Source organism: Tetrao urogallus (assembly GCF_951394365.1).
Source record: "Tetrao urogallus genome assembly, chromosome: 6".
Classification (NCBI taxonomy): domain Eukaryota; kingdom Metazoa; phylum Chordata; class Aves; order Galliformes; family Phasianidae; genus Tetrao; species Tetrao urogallus.
Window position 1 is genome coordinate 35073154 of NC_136819.1, and position 22466 is coordinate 35095619.

A 22466-nucleotide genomic window follows, 5' to 3' on the forward strand; every position below is an offset into this window, starting at 1 on the left:
ATTGTATTTTATTTCTCTTTCTTTCATGCAAGTATGAGTGAGAAACTCTGCCAACTAATTCACAAATAATTCCAACTAAATTATCAGTGGTGTACAAAATGTCATAACACGGAGTAGATCGTGTTTCCAGTTCATCTCTCTATTAACAGCTTTCAATACAATAAAAAGACACAAAATTGAACAACTAATAAAAATATTAGAGCAAAAAGGATGAAAAATACTTGCTTTACAAATTAAGAATGTAGAGATCTAAAGCAATCTGATTTGTTCTTTGAAAATGGATTTGAGAGTAATGCTGAAACAATAGATTTGTATGAGTGCACATAAGGCCAATATGTTCAATGTTGTAATTTTTTTAATAGTTTCATAAATAGTTCTATCACCAACATTTCAAAGAAATCTGAAAAAAACAGAGCTCATATGTGATGGCATAAATTTAGTGTATTTTATAGAATGCTGTTACTGCAGATATAGCCTACAGGTTGTGACTTTTCATAAAAGCTAGTTAATTTCTAGATTTGTCAACTGTTTCAGCACAGATGCACTTTGCTGATCAAATGGAAACATTTTGAGCCCAGATCCAAAATATCAACAGCTTTTAGTATTGAAGATTAGTTGGCTACTGGGGAAATGGGGATGTGGTTTTTGATAAAAAACAGAAGTAGTTTTGTATATGTGTTTTATGAGAACTGCCTCTTCAGTGTTTGATGCTGAGATTTTTCCCTTTTTTTTCTTTTTTCTTTTTTTCTCCCAGAGTTTTAAGTTGAATGTTGATAGCCACTGTGCTTTAAAAGAAGCAGTTGTAGAGGAAGGACGTCAACTTCTTGAGCTTATTGTATCTCACAAATCAGGTAAATCCTTCTGAAATATTGCAAGTCTTTATATCTCCAGACTATTAAAGAATGAAGAAGCATTGCTGTAAATTACTGCATATATTCACTTCCTTATGTATTATTAATATTTGCATTATCAGATTGACCTTCAAGATTTATAAATGTTTCATATACTGCATACAATGCAGTGATACTTATAAAATGAAATACTGCCTGCAAATAGTCTGTTCATTTTATTTTGGTCTTGCTGCTCAGTTGAGTTTCAATTGAAATCACATCAGTGAGAACTTTACACTGACACATTCTTTGATGAAGAAGCAGTGGCAGTAACATTAAGATAATGAATTAAGATTTCAAATATATGCATATATATTTTTACATACCCTGCATGGGTAATTTCATTGGTAAAACTTTATTTTGTCTCTTAAAACTAATTCTTATATGATTTCAATATATTTATGAGGAATAGACTAAAATGAAAAATTCCTTCTTCCTTTGGTTAGGCTTGTCTTTTTCTGCAGAGGCCTTAAATTGAAGGGAGGGAGAGAGAGATGCTAATATACCTTTCTCTTTCCCCACCAACCCCTATATTTTTCGATGTTTGCATGACTTGTATGATAATAGGGTTTTAATCAGTATATATTGCTCTATAATGCCATCTTCATTTTGCCTGCTTTTCACCCAGGTAGAGGTTATCCTCTTGTTTGCATTTTTCTGATCATGTTATACATTGTGCCTCTATTGTTTCACAGTTTCAGGCAGATCTCTCTAATGCGAAAGCTGTAGGAAATCACTGACTTAAATGCATAGGCCAAAAAGCTATAGAAGCTATAGCAGAGAAGGGTATTGCATGTCATGCTATACTTAGAAATTGGTAATATGTAAACTACTGAAAATATGAACAGATGAAGGTAGGAAGAAATGTATTTGGTAGATTATGATATGTTTAAAGATTGGATATTGGGGGGTGGGATTACTGTAGCTTTTCCTATTGCAGTCATATTCTATGTGGGATTTTCCTGTTCTTGAAAACTTTGGCATAAACATGATAAAAATTTAAAATGATGGCTAAAATAACTTTTTTTGACCCTATAGCATTGTTTGCAGTGTGAACAATAGTAATGCTTGTACTCATTTCTGAAAAAATATGCTAAATATCCTGTTCTGTTTATTTAAGTATCCTGCTACATCTTTGATTAAGGAATAATATTTAAAGATGCAGTTAAGCTTACAACTTACTTTTTTTTTTCCCCTTCATTTTGGAGAAGGACTGAAGGACATGCTGCAGATGATTGCAAGTCAATGGAAAGAGCTACAGAGGCAAATCAAACGGCAACACAGCTGGATTCTTAGGGCTCTGGATATCATCAAAGCAGAGATACTGGCTACTGATGTGTCTGCAGAGAATGAGGAGGGGACTGGGAGCCCTAAGGTAAGTGGCTTGAAGTTTGCCTTATTTCCTCTTATTTCCGTCTTCTTTTGAACTAGGCACCACTGAAGTTTCCTTTCCACCCTAAGGCTTTTCATTTCTACTGGGTAAACTTTTTTTTTCTATAAACAAAATGAAATGCCTTACTCTGAAACAATAAAAAATCTTCGAACTTTCAAGTTTTCCTGGAAGACCTTTCTCATTGTGTGCAAAGGGACACGAGGGGGGAACATAAAACATTTAGTAAACAAAACATAAAGCATCTTTAACATGAATAATCAGAATGGTTTTAAATTGTTTTGTTGCAACTATAAATCACTATAATCAGTGCAATCACTCAGCTCTGACATCCATTAGCCGCTTGGTTACAGCAAATTAACAAAGAAGAGAGAAAGTGATTCATTATCTCATTCCTGTTAATGACTATCAGATGCATTGCTTAATTAGGGGATGGCCATTGTAGTGGGAAGAAGGTCATATGCCTTTTCACAAATCTTTTTCCTCTAAGTCTTCCATAATAGTGCAGGTGCTGAATACAAGAAGTACTTTAAGAATAAAGTATTGACACCTATAACCATTTTGTGGATATTAATTATCAAAGAGAGCTATAGTACTTACCAGCTGCTGAACTTGAAACTTCTAAGAGCACTTTGAATACAAAGCATACTAATTCAAATTAGCACAAGCAGTGTGAGGACACTGCACAAAACACAAACTTATGGCATAGGGTCCCTGCCCTTGCATTAATATCAGTAGAAAAAATGGTTGAGAAGGTGCAATGGAAGGTGTTGTTTTTTCCATTGCATCCCAAGCAATGAATAATACAGCAGGGAGCCTAGTAACTCTAACATTTTGGCATGCTGCAGGCAGAAATCAAGATTCTTGTTTCTAGAAATAAAAAGTGCTTGTGCTGAGTAGATTTGATTCTGATACTAGACAATTCTTTGTATTGGTGTTCACAGCTTTCTAGAGATCAGTTTGTGTCATAGTTTTTGGCTAGAATGTCATTGAATGTTATGATATTTACTTATCATAATACAGGAAAAAACTATAGGCAGGAAATTCTATTTGAACTAATATGCCTAGTCACGTGGTTCAAAATTATCCAGTATCTCATAGGTTTTTAGTTTAGGAATTAGGAGGAGGTGGAACAATTCTTGGTCTTCACAGTTAGGTAAACAACCTAGCCCAAAGTTGTCTTTACCCCCCAGAAATATATCCCTGTGCTTCAGAACAGCTTCACTTTTCCATGGCCAAACACCTAACTGCTCAATCAAAATCATTACATAAAAAGTGTTCTATAATCCAGCTTGATTTTGCGGTGAAAATTATGGAAATCTGAACATAGAATGATTACATTCAAATACTTGATTAAAGAGGGAAAAATGTATAGTTTTTGTTTCAGCATTTTCTTATGTGGGTAGGTAGCAACTCCTTGCCTAACTCTTTTTATCATAGAGATAGGAACCTGAAGCAATACTTTTGTGAATACAGCTATATAAATAAAACTACAAGTGTAGTTTTATTTATTTATTTATTTATTTATTTTATTTATTTATTGTTACAAGACAGAAATGATCAACTGAAAAGAATTTTTAGGATATTTCATTAATTGAATCATATTGTATGCTTCTTGTAGGTATGGGTAGCAGTGCTGTCAAATACCATCCACTTATTCATGCTGAAAGATTAACTAAAATTAAAATACAGTTGATATTACAACCGTAGATTTTGGTTTGCATTTATTTCAAAAGCCAAAAGCAGTCTGAGAAGTATAATAGAAAATCTAAAGATTATATCTAGAGGGTATTTTTCTTTTCTGACTTGTTTGAGAAACTACAGAAACAGTGTTGGCATTAGAAATCTGAAGAAATAGGAAAAGGAGGAATTTCAAAGACCCTAGGAAGCCTTCCCTTAGGAGTTTTTAAATGTGTTTTTATAGCTCTATGGCATCTTTTCTGCAAGGAATAGAGTTGAAAGGAAAGAGAGAAATTCTGCACACTAGAAATACATCACCAACATTTCTATTGAAGAATTCAGATTTTGCTTATGAGATTATTTATTTTATTGTATGTATTTTTCCTACCAGCTTGTACTTTCAAGTTCAGTGTAGTGATTGCTGTAGAAGACTTGCAGGTTTTTAAATATTTCTGATAACTAAACTCTTCTAATATACTGCATTCTTTGTATTAGTTCTTAGAAATGCAGTAAGATCTCCTCTTACGTATTTACCAAAGCTACTACTTTGTTGTGTTTATAAATAAAAAGAATTACTGCTGTATTCATCTCAAATTGGATTATGTAAATTTTGAGTTTTCTACTCCACTGAGAAATACCTTTAAAAATAAATCTCAGAATTGCCACTATGCATTTCAACAAAATGCTTGATCTAACGTTACTAGCAACGTTTCATATGATATATATGTCATCCTTTTAGAAGGACACTTATTTAGCAATAAGGGATTTCTTCTGATAGTAATATTCCAAAATACCTGGAAATGAGGTATTGTATACATTTGTATATTGTAAATTTAAATTGTATACATGTGCATATCTGCTTTTTTCCATCTTCTCATGGGGTCTCAGACTTCTTGTTTTATAACTGACATCTTAATAATGTGGCCAGTACCTCTCCATCAAGAAAGGCCTATGGGAACAGTATTGCTCTCAATAAACAGTGCTATTGAAAAATAACTCAGTGTACTTTATTACCTTGAACCAGTGAGTGTTACTGCCCTAATATGATGCTGGCCTATTTAACTCCTGGTTTAGTGGAAAAGTTCATTGCCTACTAAAGAGCTTGTAAATTGCAATTAATGTACATGAAAAGTATAGACATCTCAACAGCATTTGTCCATAATGAACATTTAACTTCGTTCAAGATTGTATGAAATAGTACTCTTAGTGCCCATTATAAGTTCTATTTTCAGAATGTTTTTGGACAGTTAGCTCATGTCTGTAATTTTTGGGCTGTACAGTTTTATTCTGCAATAAAACATTTCAGGGCATAACATCAGAACTTAACAGCTAGTAGGTTGAAAGAAAATAATCTACACTAGAAATATGAATGTAGTCTATACTTCTGGACATATTGCTTTCTAGAATAATTACTGTATTATTGAAAAAAAAATTGTACTTTTCTAGCTTCAGAGGAATAACTATGAAACTGCCTAGTGCTTAGAATATTGAAATTTGACTTAGTTGTCACGAGTAAAAAACACTCCTGGGAAGATTCTTATCTCTATAATGACTATGTCTGTCAGTAGGTTAATGATAGAAGCAGTAAGCATTCGAGGAACATTAGAAGAGGTAAAAACTTTATATGAGGTAAACCTAAAATCGTAGAATAAGTAGATAGATCTTCTGCTCAAGTGTTTGAAATGGTTAAACAAACCTCTGTCTAAATGGGAAAAGAAAACCAGCATAATTTCCCCTTCATATGTAATTAAATATCCCATGTTTCCAGCATCATCTCCCACTCAGTTGTACGTAATCTTGAAGTTTCCAGCCATTCTGAACAAAGTCTTCCATATAAAGAAAAGTGATTTGCATAAAAAGAAATGAAAACTTGTTGAAGCTATTTAATATCTAACCATAGTTTATGATTCTGGGAACTGTCCTTGACAGTTTTATAGTGACACTGGTCTAGTGGGTGGAATAAACACTGTAGTCAGGAACAATTACATCTTGCTCGGTATTACAATATGAGACTAAATTGCAAAATGGAGAACAGAGGAAATGCTCAATCTTTCTTCAAAAGGAAAGGTGCTGTAGCCCTCTGATCATCTTTGTGACCCTCCTCTGAACTATTACCAACAGTTCTGCATTCTTCTTATGCTGGGGGCTTCAGGCCTGGACACAGTACTGCAGATGATGCCTCACAAAGGAGGAGTAGATGAATGAGGACAATCACCTTTCTGTCTCTGCTGGCCACCCCTCTTTTGATGCAGCCCAGGATACAGTTGGATTTCTGGGCTGCAGGCACACACTGCTAGCTCTTGTCCAACTTTTTGTCCACCAGGACTCCCAAGCCTTTTTCGACAGGGCTGCTCTCAGTAAATTCTTCATTCAGTTAGTCTATATGCATATTTGGGATTTGCCTGACCCAAGTGCAGCACTTTGCATGTGGCCTTGTTGAACTTCATTAGGTTAATCCCTCTGCATAGCATCCCTTCCTTCTATTGTGTAAATTGCACCACTCAGCTTGGTGTCATCAGCAAACTTGCTGACGGTACACTTGATCCCACTGTCTGTATCATATATAATACAAATTTTGAAGTGTAGCAGTCCCAAGATGGACCCCTGGGGGACACCACCTCAGAGAAGTTGTGGATGTTCTATCCATGAGGTAATTTAATTCCAGGTTGGATGGGGCCCTGGACAGCCTGATCTAGTAATTGGCAACACTACCCAGAGCAGAAGGATTGGAATTAGATGACCTTTAAGTCTGTTCCAATCTAAGGCATTCTAAGATGGTAATAGCCCTTTCTTTATTACTAGAGAATTGTAAAAGATGGTAATAGTCCTTTCTTTATTACTAGAGAATTGTAACTTGTTCTTTGTTATAAAAAGAATATACAAGTGAAGTGTTTCGGAATCTCTGTGATTACTGCAGAGAAATACTGTATTTGTCATTACATTTTTTTCTTTTTCTCAGTGTCTTTAATCAGTTCTAAATTTCTAAATCAGTAGACTTCAGCATGTTGTGGTAGGTTCCTCTGAAAGTAATGCCTACTATTATTTCCATGGAAATACATACTACAACAAAGAGAAAAATAACACTGTTTGATAGAGCAAATACTCAGCTACAAAACATTGTTTTTCAACATAGCCACCACCATTAGCTGTTCATTTTAACCGGAAGTGAACAAGAGCCCACATGCCACTCATAAAAATTTCCATCAACAGAGGTGACATACTGTTTCACAGCTAATATGATGGTGTAGTTAGGAAAATACCTCCTCAGTCCATCCTTCGTTGGTCTGGACAGATGGAATTTAGAAGATCCCAAATCCAATGGGTGTGGTAGGACAGTCCAGACATACTTGACAATGTCCACCACAGTCTTCAAACTGGTATTGGACCCGGTATTATCATTTTGCAAGAAAAACTTGTCTTCTTCTCCTGCCTGAATCTGGAAGTTCAATCTTTCAGCTTAGACAGTATAGATAGCAAAGTAGTGCTCAGAGGTGATGGTTTGTCTGGAAAATCCAGAATGAAAGCCCCTTTCCTATCCCAAAAGGCAGTGTGCATCACTTTACCTACTGACAGCTGCATCTTGAATTTTTTTTTGGTGTGGAATTCATTTGTCACTACTCCACGGACTGCTGTTTTGACTCTAGCTCATGGTGGTGACACCATGTGACAGGTAAAGATAATCCAGAAAACTGTCACCTTTAGCCTTGTAGTGGTCCAGCAGGTCCTTAGAAACTTACGTACAGTGTTCTTTCTGTTCTTGTTTGAGCATTTTTGGGTCCACCTTGTGCAAACTGCAACATTCCAGTGTTGCCACCATTGTTTCCAACACACTGAAGCCAATATTCAGCTCTGTGCAGAGTTCCCTGGTCATAATCTGCTGATTCATGTGGCTGAGTGGATTGAGGTGTTATTCATTTCATGCTATGGTAGCTGCACAAAGGCATCTGGAACATGGCTTGTCTTTCACGCTGCTGTCACCATCTCACTGTGTTCACATCCATTGGTTGTTCTCCACACATTTTTTCAGCATGGAGGAATTCAGTTCCACACCTTTGCTTCATATGTATATCCATGTCAGATACTATTTTTTCAGACTGCCACTCTGTTGCCATCTGTCTCACAGCAACAAAATGTAATGGAATATTGGTAGGGAGATTCTGCCTCTATTGCCATACTTCCATTGTCAACCTCTGAAGTCTTGGGCCAATGTAATAAAACAGAAGGTATTATTTTCAGAGCAGGCATTGTATTAAAGCCGACATGCTGGTGTGTTTTTTATTGTTTTCTACTTAAAAACAAGGAAGGATTGTCAGCAGAAAGCAAGAATTCAGTATCTAGTGTTTTTACTTACATAACCACTTTGAAAACTGAGTTTTTGGTGTACTCTGTGTTGGAGTATTGCAGATAGTATGGCTGTGCTTAGAAATTGTTAGATAGCACATTCTCTTTTATTTAGTTGCTCCTGGCAAAAGGGCAGGAATAGCATATGTTAGAGGGATCATTTTACTTAGATTGATGGAGTTTCTTAAGTCACAGGGGACTTCTAAAACTCTACACTCAAAACTGAATTTATTTCTCTTGCAGTCTCTCTTCCTCTCTTCCATGTTTACAAATTGAGAATCAGATGCATGCATTAAATCCTGTATCTCATGTTGTGTAGTAAAATGACAAGTAACTAGCCATCACTTAATCAGTAACAGTTTGAAAGGTAATGAAATGAAAATCAGACTTAGATCTCTGACATTGAACATATATTGAAAGGGACTTTCATCTGGTGATACACATACCAACCTGGTCTGTGTTTATCTCATGGCTTAATAAAGTCTTTTCTTGAAATATGAATGTATAAGGAGAGTTGGTGCTGGTGCTTTAGTAGAAGGCATTTTCTCTTATGTGTCCATAATGAGCCACTTTCCCATCTAGACATGAGAAAGTTCTTTGCCATTAATGCAACACCTTGCAGATCAGATATTAAACCAAAATTCCAAACATCTTTATCCATGCCTTCTTCTAACTCAGTAGTTACCATCTGCCATCTAAATTCTTTGCAGTATCAGCTGAATGTATTTGTCTTTTCTGTTCAGAACAACTGCAGAGCATTGGGTACAGTTAAATAGTAACTACTTTTTACTGCTGAATTTCTGGAACAGAGTTATTTATTGGCAAAGCCTGTGCCTTACCAAGAAAGCTCTCTTTATCATACTTTGAAGGGAAATTTTCTTCAGATAAGCAGAAGCTCTCAAAAACCCATGCAAAACCAAAGTAGTCATGTAATCTCTGTACAGACATTACACATAGAATAATATTCGTCAAAACCTTCTGTTCATCGTAAAAATGCTAAGGTTCTTCTCTCTTGTATTTTGTATATATCTTACTGTACAGAAATTATACAATAGAGCAAGTTCTTGCTTGGATAAAATTCTTCAATTGGGTAGGTAATTTTTGGGTGAAAATTATAAGTTTCCAAGCTTGTAGAATTTGAGTTTTAGGGTCATTAAACAAAGGCATTTTTAAAAAAAGCCATTAAAGCTTCTCTATATCACTAGTTAAATGAATATTTTGTTAGTTTTTCGTGAACTGTTTCCCTGAAGTCTGAAGTTAAGCAAAGTTGGCTCCCATTTTAGCTCAAAGATAGTCTTCTGTATGATACTACTTCCTGGTATATGGCATAATTTTAATGAGCTTTAACAAGCCAGATTTCTAAAACTGTTCCAGAGCTCTTCATATTTTTCTATTTAATCTAAAAGTTACCTCTCATGTTTATTAAGCTGCATACCAAGTATAAAATGTAAGAAGCCAAATTGCATCCACAATTAGGTACAGTATTCAATCCTCTTATAAAATATGTGCACATTTTTAATCCAACACATTTTAATATGTATTGCAGAAATACTGAATGCTGTGTAGTAACTGAAAATGTGAACAAGAACTGTGACATCTCTGTGGTCTTATGCTTCTGTATTTTTTACAGATTGGTGATTCTAGATGTTGTAGATTGAATTACATTTTGTCAACCCTAGACTCTTCAGCAGACATCACTTTTAATTAAAACAGTTATGCTGGAACATTTAGTAGCAAAGATAATACACATTTTCACTTTTAGAATAGGAAGTCTATTTCCTATCAAAGCATACATCAAGTTCAGTTTGAAAGGTGTTTTAAATCTAAATCACTCCACTGAGAACAAGTGCAGACTGAGAACTTGATGAGAACAGATATTTAAACTGACATATGCCCAGGGGGCAAATTTTATCATAATGCTATTTGAATCTTTGAACACTATTATCTGAAACTCTGAAAGTATATTAGGCTATTGTAACTTCACATGTGGACGAACTCTGACAAGTTGCATTTAGCCAGAATTCCCAATTGGGTTTGACCTATGTTTGAAAATGTAGAAACATGAATGTATGTGTGCATATAAGCACATCTATCTTAAATCAATTAAACTAAGGGCCAGTGCCATCCTGGCCTGCATTAGAAATAGTGTGACCAGCAGGAGCAGGGAGCAGGGTAATCATGCCCTTGTACTCAGCTCTGGTGAGGCCACACATCAAGTATTGTGTTCAGTTTTGGGCCCCTCACTACAAGAAAGACACTGAGTCCCTGGAACATGTCCAGAGAAGGGCAACAAAACTGGTAAGGGGTCTGGAGCATAAATCTTATAAGGAGTGGCTGAAGGAGCTGGGATTGTTGAGTCTGGAGAAGAGGAGGCTCAGGGGAGATGTCCTTGCACTCTACAGCTTCCTGAAGGGAGGTTGTGGTGAGGAGGGATTTGGGCTCTTCTCCCAGGCAACAAACAAGATCCAAGGAAATGGCCGCGAGTTGTGCCAGAGGAGGTTTTTGATGAGACATAAGGAAAAACTTTTTCTCTCAGAGTGGTCAGGTGCTGGAATGGCCCAAGGAGACTGTGTGGTTGCTGTCTCTGGCAGTATTCAAGAGGCGTCTGGATGAGGAGCTACGGTCTATGGTTTAGTATGGACATATGGTTTAGTAGCTTGTGGTAGCAATGATAGTGGGAGGACAGTTGGACTAGATGATCTTGTAGGTCCTTTCCAACCTTGTGATTCTATGATTCTAAGTATTAACTACAATGGCATTTCTTTTATGTTTTTGCCTGTATCTGTTCTTCATATTTTCTCTACAACTGTACTTACGCATTTTGTTCTGTAATTCTTAATAGGAAATATTTTCAGTTGTGAATATTGGTGGAATACTTATTCATATCTGCCTACTATGCTTCTCAGATTTTTAGAGAAAGCTACAGTTAATGAGTTTTTGAATACACACATGCACAAATGCACAGATTAATATTACTGAAAACTAGTCATCTCCCACTGTAAAACACAAGTTTAGTGTCTCCTTCACCCATAAGGCAGGATAGCTTCTCCTACACTCTGTCTGTGCTTAGAATCTGCCCATTCAAAGCCAAGTTCATATCGTCCAAGGAGAAACAAAGTCTTTTTACTCGACCTGTTCATTGAGTCTTAATTCAGAAAATGATGGAACACACTAGAAGAAAAATCATAAATAAGCAAATAAAAGGAATGAAGCCTCACTGACTGAAAATGGTGAACAACTTTTTGGTTGTTAATAGTAATAAATAGCAAGAATAGTAAGAGATTGTAATCACTAATGAAGCAAATTATTTGATATTTGGGATCTTTTCCGCTTTCATTCCTCAGTTCTTTTTCCTGCTCCCTTGCACTCTGCGTCATCTGTTACTCTTCAAAGCAGTTCAGGATTTCCCAAGGATCACAAGCAAAGCGCACAGATGTGTATGGGGACACTTTATTGTCTCACTTCTTCCTGGGCAGACCCAGGTGGGAAGTGCAGGCAGGAGTGAAGGCAGCTTTTGGTTGCTATCATAGCTGCTTTGCAGACCATAATGGTTATGAAATGCTCAAGTTTGAATGTGTGTTCTATCCATATGCTGCTTACCAGTCACCACGATGATAAGTATTTCAGACTGTGTGCAGATAACATGGCTTAAAGAGCCACAGGATGAGCTTACAGGATTCCTTCACTTTCTCTATAAGACTGTTTTGCCTGTTTGACTCTGGCAGTGCAGGCTTGAGTGAGGTAAACTCATCTTCCTTCCTGTACTGCAGTGCTTTCGCTTTTTGGTGCCCAATTGTTGCACAATATTTTATCTTCTAAAAAATTATGCCTATGAAGCTAGTTTTCCATTTTTAATACAGCCTCCTAGAAACTCTGTACTTTATACATAAATGGCAAGTTAATATGGGTGCTATTGCCAATTGTAATTATGAAAGATTCAGTTAAAAGCATTCTCTCTTTGTCATTTTATTAAAATTATATTACTGCTCTGAAAACAAAAATTACTTCTTTATGCAATTGAAGAGTGACTGGCATGGCACTCCTCTGATCTTTCAAAAGAAATTTTACTTTCATTGTATTTGTGCATTAAATTGAGTGTTCATATCTACAAAATAAACTAACATCTTATAAATATTACTCTGTTTAATTATCAGTTCAATATTTGAGTTTTTGCTGTTATGGTTGATGTCTAAGAGTGATTAAATGTGTAATAGAGAACAAAAGGAACATTGATGTGAATAAAGATACTGATAGATAAAGGTAAATTTTATCTTCTGCATGTTTTTAATCTTTTAAAAATATTTTAATTACATTTGTATTCAGTGTGGTTGGGTGGCTTTTCCTTTTTTTTTCTTTTTTTTTCCTTTCAGTTCAGCTCCCTGTTTTGTTATTCAGAACATCTTCTACCAATGATTTAATCTGCAAAATCTTTCAGTTCTAGTCTCAGCTGTATACATAAAACAGCTATTCTTCACTGGGGTGGTCACAAAAGGGAATTAAGGTAAAACTGTTTTTAAAGGAAAAATATACTTGGACATCCTGCATTTTAAATAAGACTTGTTCTTAAATGTCTTGTAGCACAATACACTTGGCTACACTTAAGCTTTTGATTCAGAGCAGTGTTATAGATCTTGCTGTTTTTTAAGCTGTACTAATAGAAAACAGCAGAATATGTGTTGTGTGATCCCATTTCTTTATATGTGTCTACAATATGGCAAAACAACTGTTTCAGTAGAGCATTTAGTAAAAGCATATGCAAGTTTGTATGTCAGCTTTAGTATCTTGTGGATAAGCCTACCATTATATTAAGTACTTAAGTATTTTGATAGGATTTCCTATACTATCCCTATACTATCTTCAGTTAAGCTTCACTCATTATTAAACTACCCAGGGTAGTGAAAAAAAATGTGGAATATGCACTAGGGACAGCATCACATTAGGAAGTTTGAGCTGTTCCTTAAACTCCTGGAAGAAACTGTGGAAAAACAAATGCAGTAGTAGTGTACTTAGCCTTATCCCATGGGAAGTTGTAAACATTAATAACAGTTAACCTGTGATGGCTTTAAATGTAACAAGGGATTTCTGACCAGGAGGCAGGTGGTATACCATATTCTTTTATAATCGCCCTGTATCATGCTTTATGAACCATCATTGGGCCTGAGTGAAAGAATAGCTCATCTGGGCATGTACTCTTCTTTCTTTATCCTCTTTTTCTTCTTTGCAGTCATGCTATAGAAAAAGGCTGTATGTTTGGAACAGAAGGCAAAATTAATTCTTCAGTTTATGAGGCCTAAGAAGATCACAAGTATGGTTGATGCTGACAGGTCATATCCCTTATGAGATGCAGAAAAATGGGGAGGAAGCAGAGAGAAAAATACAGAGGATTAAGTGCTTAAGAGTTTTGTACCATATTCTGAAATGCTGTCTTAAATCTATAATACACATCAGAAGTCTGGAATGGTTGCATTTATGGTTGCTTACATTTGAGATCTGATACTTAAATTCAGTGAAGAGAGGCAAGAAAGGTGACTGAAGTCAGCAAATATACCTGGAGACTGCAGTGGTAAGAATTAACCTGTACAGGATATGCTCCTCACATTTGAGGTACAAGAGTTGAGAGCATTGTGTAGTAACCAACTAGTATTAGAATGAAATATATAAAGGGGAATGCAAGGAAGTTTACTATTTTATAAACTCTGGATTTAGTAAGATGAAATAGGCCCAAAACAAGAAGTGGCACTATGTGTCCAGGCATTTTCTTCTTCATTTCACAATGAATGTGTTAGTTTGCAATACTATTTATTTTTGTTATTAACCAGTCAAAAACAATCAGGTTTAAAAGTTACTTCCATAGGTTTCTACTCTAATAAAATGCTTTTAAAATATATTGTTTATCTGTTGGACAAGCCCTGTATTAAGAAAATAAATAGAATGTATTTAGGTTCATATTTTTCCTAGTTAATTCATTTGGGACTTGATTCCTAAAGGTAGATATTTTATGAAGCAACTATATTTATCTCTTTGGAGCTAATCCTGACACATATTGCTAAAAAAAACTTTTGTCTACAGAATGTAAGCTAATTTAAATAATTCTAAAGCTGAAAATGAAAAATGTTGATTTCTATTCAGTAAATCCTAGCAATATTATTGTAAGTTTGCTTGTAATTCTTGAAGAACATTAAAATTAACTTTTCTTCGATTTACGTAATGTGTATAACTAAACTTCTTTCCTACTGTGAGACAGTTTCATTTATTGTTATTTGTAAACAGCTTAGTAAAGATGCATAGTGGATTAGTCTAGAAACTCCTTGAACAGTTTCTTTTGAAATAACACTACATACGTTAAGCTCAATTACACATCCAAACAGCCACAGCACACTTTTGGTAATTTATTCATTGATTTAACATAGTACCCAGAAGAGTCATGCCTGCTGTCAATTTTGTAATATATTATGTTTTAAATATACTCATGCTCACCCATGCACGCCATTAAGGTGTGCATAAACCTGTGTTTTTCTCTCTTGACAGCTATAAATGTTTGTTATTATTACACAAAACATATGTTCATGTTGTTTTTGTCTAAATTATTCTATCTGGGGCTATAAAGTTTTAATGTTATTAGTTGCCCTTAGAATTTTAATGTTTCACTGCTGTAACCTTCTTAGGATTTCTCTGCAATTAAATAGAAACTATTTCAGTAGAGCCTGAAAGAACAATATATTTTATACAAATAATAAAAAAATACCTTCTTGCTCCATTTTCTTCCAGTGTAGTAAAGTGTTTACTTGACAGAGTTCTGTATAAAGCAGTTCTACCTGTAGTGTTTTCCAGAACTGAACACAGCTTTATACTTTCTTATAGTCTTGTTAAAAAATAAAAAATAAAGTCTAGCATCAGAGATGTAAGCAGTTTGATCTGAAGGTCCCCTGCCTTTTGTGCTCTGCTGTCCCCTTACTCAGCAACATGGCTCCTTTACAAAAAAAACCTCAACCAATGTGAGAGAGATAATATTGAAAGAAAAGCTGATTTTTTATGCAGTGGCATGAGAGTGTAGAAAAATCATTTGGGCAAATATCTTCTTTGTTGTCATCTAAATAACAGCAGTGTTGACAATAGCAAAATGTATCACTTTCCCCATTTCGATTTTCAAGGCAGTATTTTAAAAGAAAGAGAAGATAGGAGTATGGCCAATATGTTTCTACTGTTTTTAAATGAGTAAATGACTTGTAGTGCATTATTTTCCATATACAGTACTGAAGCATTATATGGACCCCTTTTTTATTGTAAATGATGCTGTAATACTCTCTCACAGAGCACATGATACCTGAGTGTCAGGTAATTTTCAAATATTGTGCTTTTGCCTTATAAATAAGTATAGAATATTGGTGTTTCTTCTAGATTCTTCAAGTTTTGTTCCACAGTCTGATTGTAGCTCCCTTTGTGTGTAGAAGAAAAAGTGAAGAGAACGTTTAAACTAAACTGATTATAATATGCTTTCTCTCTTAACGTGATTAGGCAAGAGTTGTTTGGCTTTTTTTTTTTTTTTTTTCTCTTTAAGGAAGAACTGTTGTATCTGACTGAATTTGTGTGAAACATGCTTAAGATACTTAAACCTGAACATTTGAATCAGAAGGTGCTTCATGAATTAAAAAAACATTAAAAATTTGAAATCAAAATGGTTTGCCCAACATCTTTAGGAAAGGTATGAGGACATAGTTGATAGAATTAGTACTTACTAGTACTTGGTAATTTTGAAACACGTCATACTTTAGTTCCAGAATGCCTTTTGATAAAAGGAATTTTTACATTTTTCAGACAAAGAAGCTGAGTCAGGGATGAAGAGGTTTTTCCCACTTACAATCATTAGGAATTTTGTCTTCTAGACTCACGTTGTTGCTCAGACAGTAATTCTCACACTTCCAGAGTAACAAAGATCCATTTATATCTAATGCTTACAGGACTATGTCAAGATTAGAAAATTAGTTCTGTCTACCTAAATATAATTGATTTTATCTCCCCTACTTTCCCTTCTCTTCCTTTTTTATTTATTTATTCCTCCATACACTTCTTTTCACATCTTTTATACTTCCAAACCTTTGTCTTTTTTATTCTTTTTCTGTGTCCTTTCATCCTTCAAATATTCATCTTTCCTACCTCATTTTCCAGAGGTATCTCAAACTTGCCCTCAGAACTGCTGTGTCTTACAGGACCACATTTGCTGCTCTCAAGCAAACACCATAATTCTCAAGATTTTAATGACATCTGGGGTTTTTCCAATTACATGGTAAACTTCAGCTTTGGTGAGAACAAGACTGCAGCCTTTTGTCATCAGAGCTGAATTACAGACAATAATAGAAAAAAAATTTACCATTTGTTGAAGAATAGAGATAACAAGGAAAAAGCAGTGTGTCAAGGTACTTGGTTAAACAGTAATCTCTTACAGAGTGCAAATTACTTCTAAATAATTGACTGTATTGGAAGAAAGGTTTCTATGCTAGGAGAGGTTCAAGAAGGTCAGTTATCTAGTGGTAATGACCATAGCGGTCATTAGAGGGTATTAATGCTATTAAGAACAGAACTTTAACTTTTTATTGAAGCTTTTATTTAAATTGTATTAACTTTGATTCAACTTTTAATTGAGGTGCAACCATCCAAATTCTATATTCAGGAACCAAGAAGTAATGAACATAAAATTGCATGTTCTTCTGATAGGCGAATGGGTATTTAATATATTATAATTTCAAGGGTCTCTACTTGAGAGAGAGCTGTTATTAGTGTAAAACTATTCAGAGGTATTCTGTTAGAATTAGGGTTGGGTGACTGATTCAGGGGCAAATCCTGGCTGGTATATATGGTATGTTTTCTGAGTCAAAAAGTACATTTTTTTACAAATACAGTTGCATGTGATCTCAGAAGATTTGCTGAATTAAAGCAAAAATCCTTTTTGTGCCTAAAATCATCTGTCTTACAACCTGATGCATGGTGCCAGAGGCACTGAATTTGTTCTGAATTGAGTTTATTGTTCCATTCTAAGCTCAGTACTTGTTATACAGGGAGTGTTCTGCTACAAGTAAGCAGGGATGGCATTAACTGTTGTACTTACTACCACTGTGAGAGTGAGAGCTTATCAAGGACTCCCAGGAACCTGAAGTATGAGCTAATAGGTGATTGAGCAAATATATTTATAGCCCTCCTTCTCCATCTTTATATGTTGTTTTTTTTCTCTGGAGAATCTTAGAAATGGGCAGCTGAGTGGGTCTAGAATAATGGAGGGCTGAGTTGTGAGGACTGTAGAATGATCTCCCAGGGGAGTAGAAGGATGTCGCATCTCATGCCACCTTGGAACAGGATTTTTTTGTCTCTGCCTGTCTAACCTGAGGACAGAGTAACATGCTTTAAAATAACAGCAGAAAAACTAAGATGCTACCATAACCAAATGCTGAACACTCCACTCACACTGGGGGATGATGTTGTCAGCACCTGCAACAGGGATGATGAGCAGAAGAATGAATGATATGATAGGAGCTAATCGCATTGCTTAGTGCATGTCTGGACAGGTGCTAAGAGACTTTGGTAAGAAAGGAACAGCAGAGTTGTAAAGAATCTTCTAGGCTGTCATGGCAACTTTTCAGGGTACAATTTGAAAGCCAAAAACTATCTTGCATTTGTTAAAAACTGACATTAAAAGAGATCTAGCAGTCTTATAAAGTAGATAGGGGAACAGAATTAGGGGTGAGTTATTTGTAACAAAATAGCACGCTATCCAAAAGATTGTTTTCTGCTTTCACATTAACACAGCAAATAAAAAGAATAATGTCAAATAGCAGCAATTTCTTGCATTATTATTTGTCAGGTAGTTGGTTTTTTTGTTTTTGTTTTTGTTTTTGTTTTTGTTTTTTTCCAGTCTAAAGAAAGAGTAGGTAAACTCATTTACTCATTACTTGTGACCTTAATACAGAAAAAGGTATTCTGGCTTTTGGAAATACTGTGACTGTTGACAAAATTTCCCAAATGATGTTCAAGATGCAGTTCTGTTATTTGGAATATATATATGTTATTTTCATTTCTTGGAGTGATGCACAGTTCTATGAAAATTTCTGCTATTAAAATTCTTTGCATTTCTTTGTTTTCTCCTAATTACAGACTTGGGGAATACTCTATATTAAATTGATCTGGTGCCATTTTCTTGCAGGGGAATTTACTATATGAACTGATAATGGTTTTTTTCCTGTGGAAAAAAAAAACCAAAAAAACTAAACTGCTTTACATTTTTGGTAGGAAGCCAGGTTTTTGTCATTTAGACATGTCACATCATTATGAAAACATCATGAATCATAACACAGCATAACAATGTGATTTGCTGAGATGCTGACTCCTCTTGAAAAATTGTAAAGCGATGTGTGCATACTTCCATGCAAAGGACTACTTGAGTATTTTAGAGTTTTTTCCTGGGGCTGCCTGTTGCAATGGTCTAATGTATTAGCTTTTTAACTGGGAGAAAATAGGTTCTAATAAGTGATGTGCAACACTTGTCAGTTCTGCTTCATATGTGTATGACATTTTCATAAAATCATAAAGCAAAGTATTAAGAGAATTCAGGAAGTCATTTATTCCTCTGCCCTGTCCAAAACACATGCTTACACACACAAAATAATATCTGAACTGTTTCAAGTGTATATATTTTTCTTAAAAATGGTCAGTGGTGGATATTCAGGAATATCTAAAACAGTTTATTACAAGGTTTTGCAAACTTGAAAGCTTTTTCCTACTGTCTTGCCTAAATTTATCTTGCAGCAGTTTATACACAATTGTTCTAGTCCTGCCCCCAGCAGATACAAAAAAATCTATGTGACAAGTTTCAACATATTTGAACATCATCATCAATTTGCTAATCTGTGTCACATTGTTCTGTCAAACTATAAAGCCAGTGTAATACTGAAAATAAATTATAACCAAGATGAATGACTTCAACTGTAAAAACAAACAAAAGAAACAACATCCTCTTCCCTTTGCCTGTTGAGATTCAAATGTTATCCCAATAATCTGCTCTGCTGCATCCCAGAGAATGTACCATCAGTCACAGACAGACACTTCCATCTGCCCTGGCTGCTGCTGTTTCCACTGTTTCATAATGCCTTAGACGTGATGCAAGGTAGGCCTGGAAGTTGATGCACTGCAAGAGTGTCTAAAGGGAGCACATTTAGACATTTACCCTCTTTTCACAGAGGAGAATACTGTTGTTGGCTTACATACTTAATAAAACACGTAAGCTAGATTACCATAAAAATGTAAATACAAATATTCAAGAGAAAGGAAATAGCTACAAATTTTTGGAGAGGGCATAAATGAAGTAATAAAGTACATTGTTCACCTAATGTACTTACTTTAAGTTACATTAAAAAAATATGTTATTCAGCCTATTGGCTGCTTGCTTTCTGTCACAATGGGAGTTGGGCATTGTGCATGAGTTTCCCATTCAGATCTTCTGGAAAGTCTAGGCTGTTTTAGTCCTTTACTCTTCAAAACTCCTGTTTTTGCCTTTTTTAGTGAAGATTCTCTGGACATCTTTAGTAGAACAAAGTATGTTTCCCTTTAGTTACTGTATATAAATATCCCTTGATCGTTCTAGAAATTGTCTTTGACACTTAACTGGTTAGTAAACAGCTGTTTACTCAAAGAGATGTATTGTTTCCCCTACTCTTTTGATTACTACTCAAATTTCTCCTCAGTGTATAGTATATTTTATGCTGAACCTAATGTTCTGTATTAATTTCTGTGTTAAAAAAAAAAAAGTAACTCTTTTTGCCTTTTTTGAGGTTTGATCAACTTTTTTGAGGCTTGATCCTCAACTTTCTTCTTTTAGGAAACCTTCATGAAAAACAAACAGGTGAATAGCTGGGAAGGTGTGGCACTTGTCAGAGGCAAAAATCTTTAAAAATTATTCTGTAACTCTTTACACATTAATTTTTCCATGTGACGGTCTTACTAAAGACAAAGAAACTATTATCTTGATTAAAGTTAAGCATGTTCTTAAGGGTTGCCAGAACTGTAATGCATGCAGAAACATTCCATGGTAAATGGTAACAAGTAGTAGCAGTAATAGTCTGAGAAATGAAGGAGACCACAAGCATGTGTGCATCATGGCAATGTCCCTTAAAATTTAGGAGTCAAAATCAGATTTATTTGAGTTATTACAGTTCTTTCACATTTTCAGGAGTTTTTTCAAGAGGCATGGTAGTGTCAGAGGCTTTATTTGCAGAAGACGCTGAAGTCTGGAAAGATTATTTTGTCTGTCTATCCAGAATTAGTGCTAAGACATAGTGCATTTCCTGTTTCTGAAGAATTGGACTCTCTTTGAAGTGTGCACTGAAATAAGATCAGTTTTCATGTTCTGCAGTATTTGTGTACAATTGACATGAGCTGAGTTTCTTCTTTATGTGAGCACTGCTATCATTATCCTCAAAAGAATGGGAAAAAAAAATCACTTTAAAAACTGACTATGAATAAACATGAATCATCTTTCAACAATTCTTACGAATTGCACTGTTCTGCTCACATGTACTATGTGAGCAATGTTTTGTCTGGAAAGTCCAATGACCACATATTGATTTTTAACTGTAATTGAAATAGCTTAGTATTGCATGGTGCCTGGTTTCAATTTTAGACTTTGATTTGTAGGAATTGTGAACTAATCTTGCCATTGCATGTTACATTTGTAAACCAAAGTTTTAAATTGTGCTGATCAGACATATGTAGAAGATTACAGCTGCATTGCAGGCCTCCACCTGTGCCTAGATTTCATCCTTTCGAGTCTGTACTCAGAACACATTCTCTCATATAATGTAAGAAAATGTATGGTGTGGGAAACCTGTATTAGTTTTTAGACCAGAAAAAAAATGGATAGAAAGGAAGATAGCATCTGTTTCATAGAAGATCTGTTTTATAGTTATGTAATCAGAGGGACAGAGATGGAGGCATTGTTAAGAAGCTCATATAGCATGTGAGAAAAAAGATATGTCCCTTACACTCAGTTCCTCTATGTGTAGACTTTTTAAGTCTAGCCTACTTCATTTTTCAGTCTTCTCTTTGCTATTTAAGGCAGAAGAAGGCAATGTAATATCCTTAATTAGCAAAGTCAAAGAGTGGTGGAAGCAATTACATAGTGGTCAGCAGTAGTATTACTTTCTTTGCAACTAAAAGCTTGTCCACATTGTGAGAACCTCAGAAACATTACTGAATCTATGAAAATTTTGTGTGTAAATTAAAGAGGATTAGATTCCCATAAAGATGTTCTACCTCAAAAGCGAAGTGGCCTTAGCTTGCACTTGGTCCTTAGAAAAGGGTTAAGTTACAGCAAATGAAGGCCACTTTATTCCTGAATTAATGTCCACATGGGGGATTAATGCACTTCAATTTACGCACATTAGTTTTGCAGCATTACTTACTTAATCTTAGAAGTCTTGTCCCTATGCAGACAAGCCCACAGGGAGGTCTTCCAGAGATGGTGATTCCCAAAGCACTAGCTGAATGGGTTGTTTTTGTATCTCTCCTAATATGACATTTTCTGAAGGAACATATTCTTAAACATTTAAAATTCAGTATTTAAATACATGACTTCAAAACGTGTGGTGGTTTCTTACCTTTACTCAATGAAACATCTCAATTAGCTGATACTTGTCATCATAATAGTTCTGAACTTGTTCCTATTCAGTAAATAACAATAATCTTTGAGAGGTAAAAACAATTCATAATTATGGGATTAGATAACATTTTCCACACTATACTAAGATTTTAGCTAAATATAAAAGCTTTTACAACTGATTTCTGTGTTAGGCTGTATCAGTGACAGCCAAGCAGTTTGTGGAAATATCCTTCTGACAGTAATCTGTCAGAAACCTGGCAACACAGTTCAATTTGGTCAAAATATTTATTTTCCAGAACATTTTTATTAAAATTTGAAACTGGCTTATTGAAGGATACTGAGCAAAACATACATTGTATTTAGAATATAATGCTAGTCTTTCAAGTAAGGAATGACTACTGGTGAGTAGTAAAATTGTCCAGAATAAATGTAATTCTTGTAAAACTATTCAGAAATTGGATGTTCAAGGACAGCCAAATGGACATTAATGTAAATAGAGTCACTTAAAAATGAAAAAAATGAA

General features: G+C 35.0%; 1 protein-coding gene across 1 annotated transcript in view; it reads left to right on the forward strand.

Annotated features, from left to right (window-relative positions):
• Positions 1-22466, forward strand: part of AKAP6 (A-kinase anchoring protein 6) — a gene marked incomplete at both ends in the record, with an annotated part of 207848 nt that overhangs the window by 71858 nt on the left and 113524 nt on the right. Inside the window, 2 exons of the mRNA XM_079537288.1 lie at positions 755-851; positions 2102-2265. Coding sequence (XP_079393414.1) covers positions 755-851; positions 2102-2265 — 261 coding nt within the window. The remainder of the gene's footprint in view (positions 1-754; positions 852-2101; positions 2266-22466) is intronic.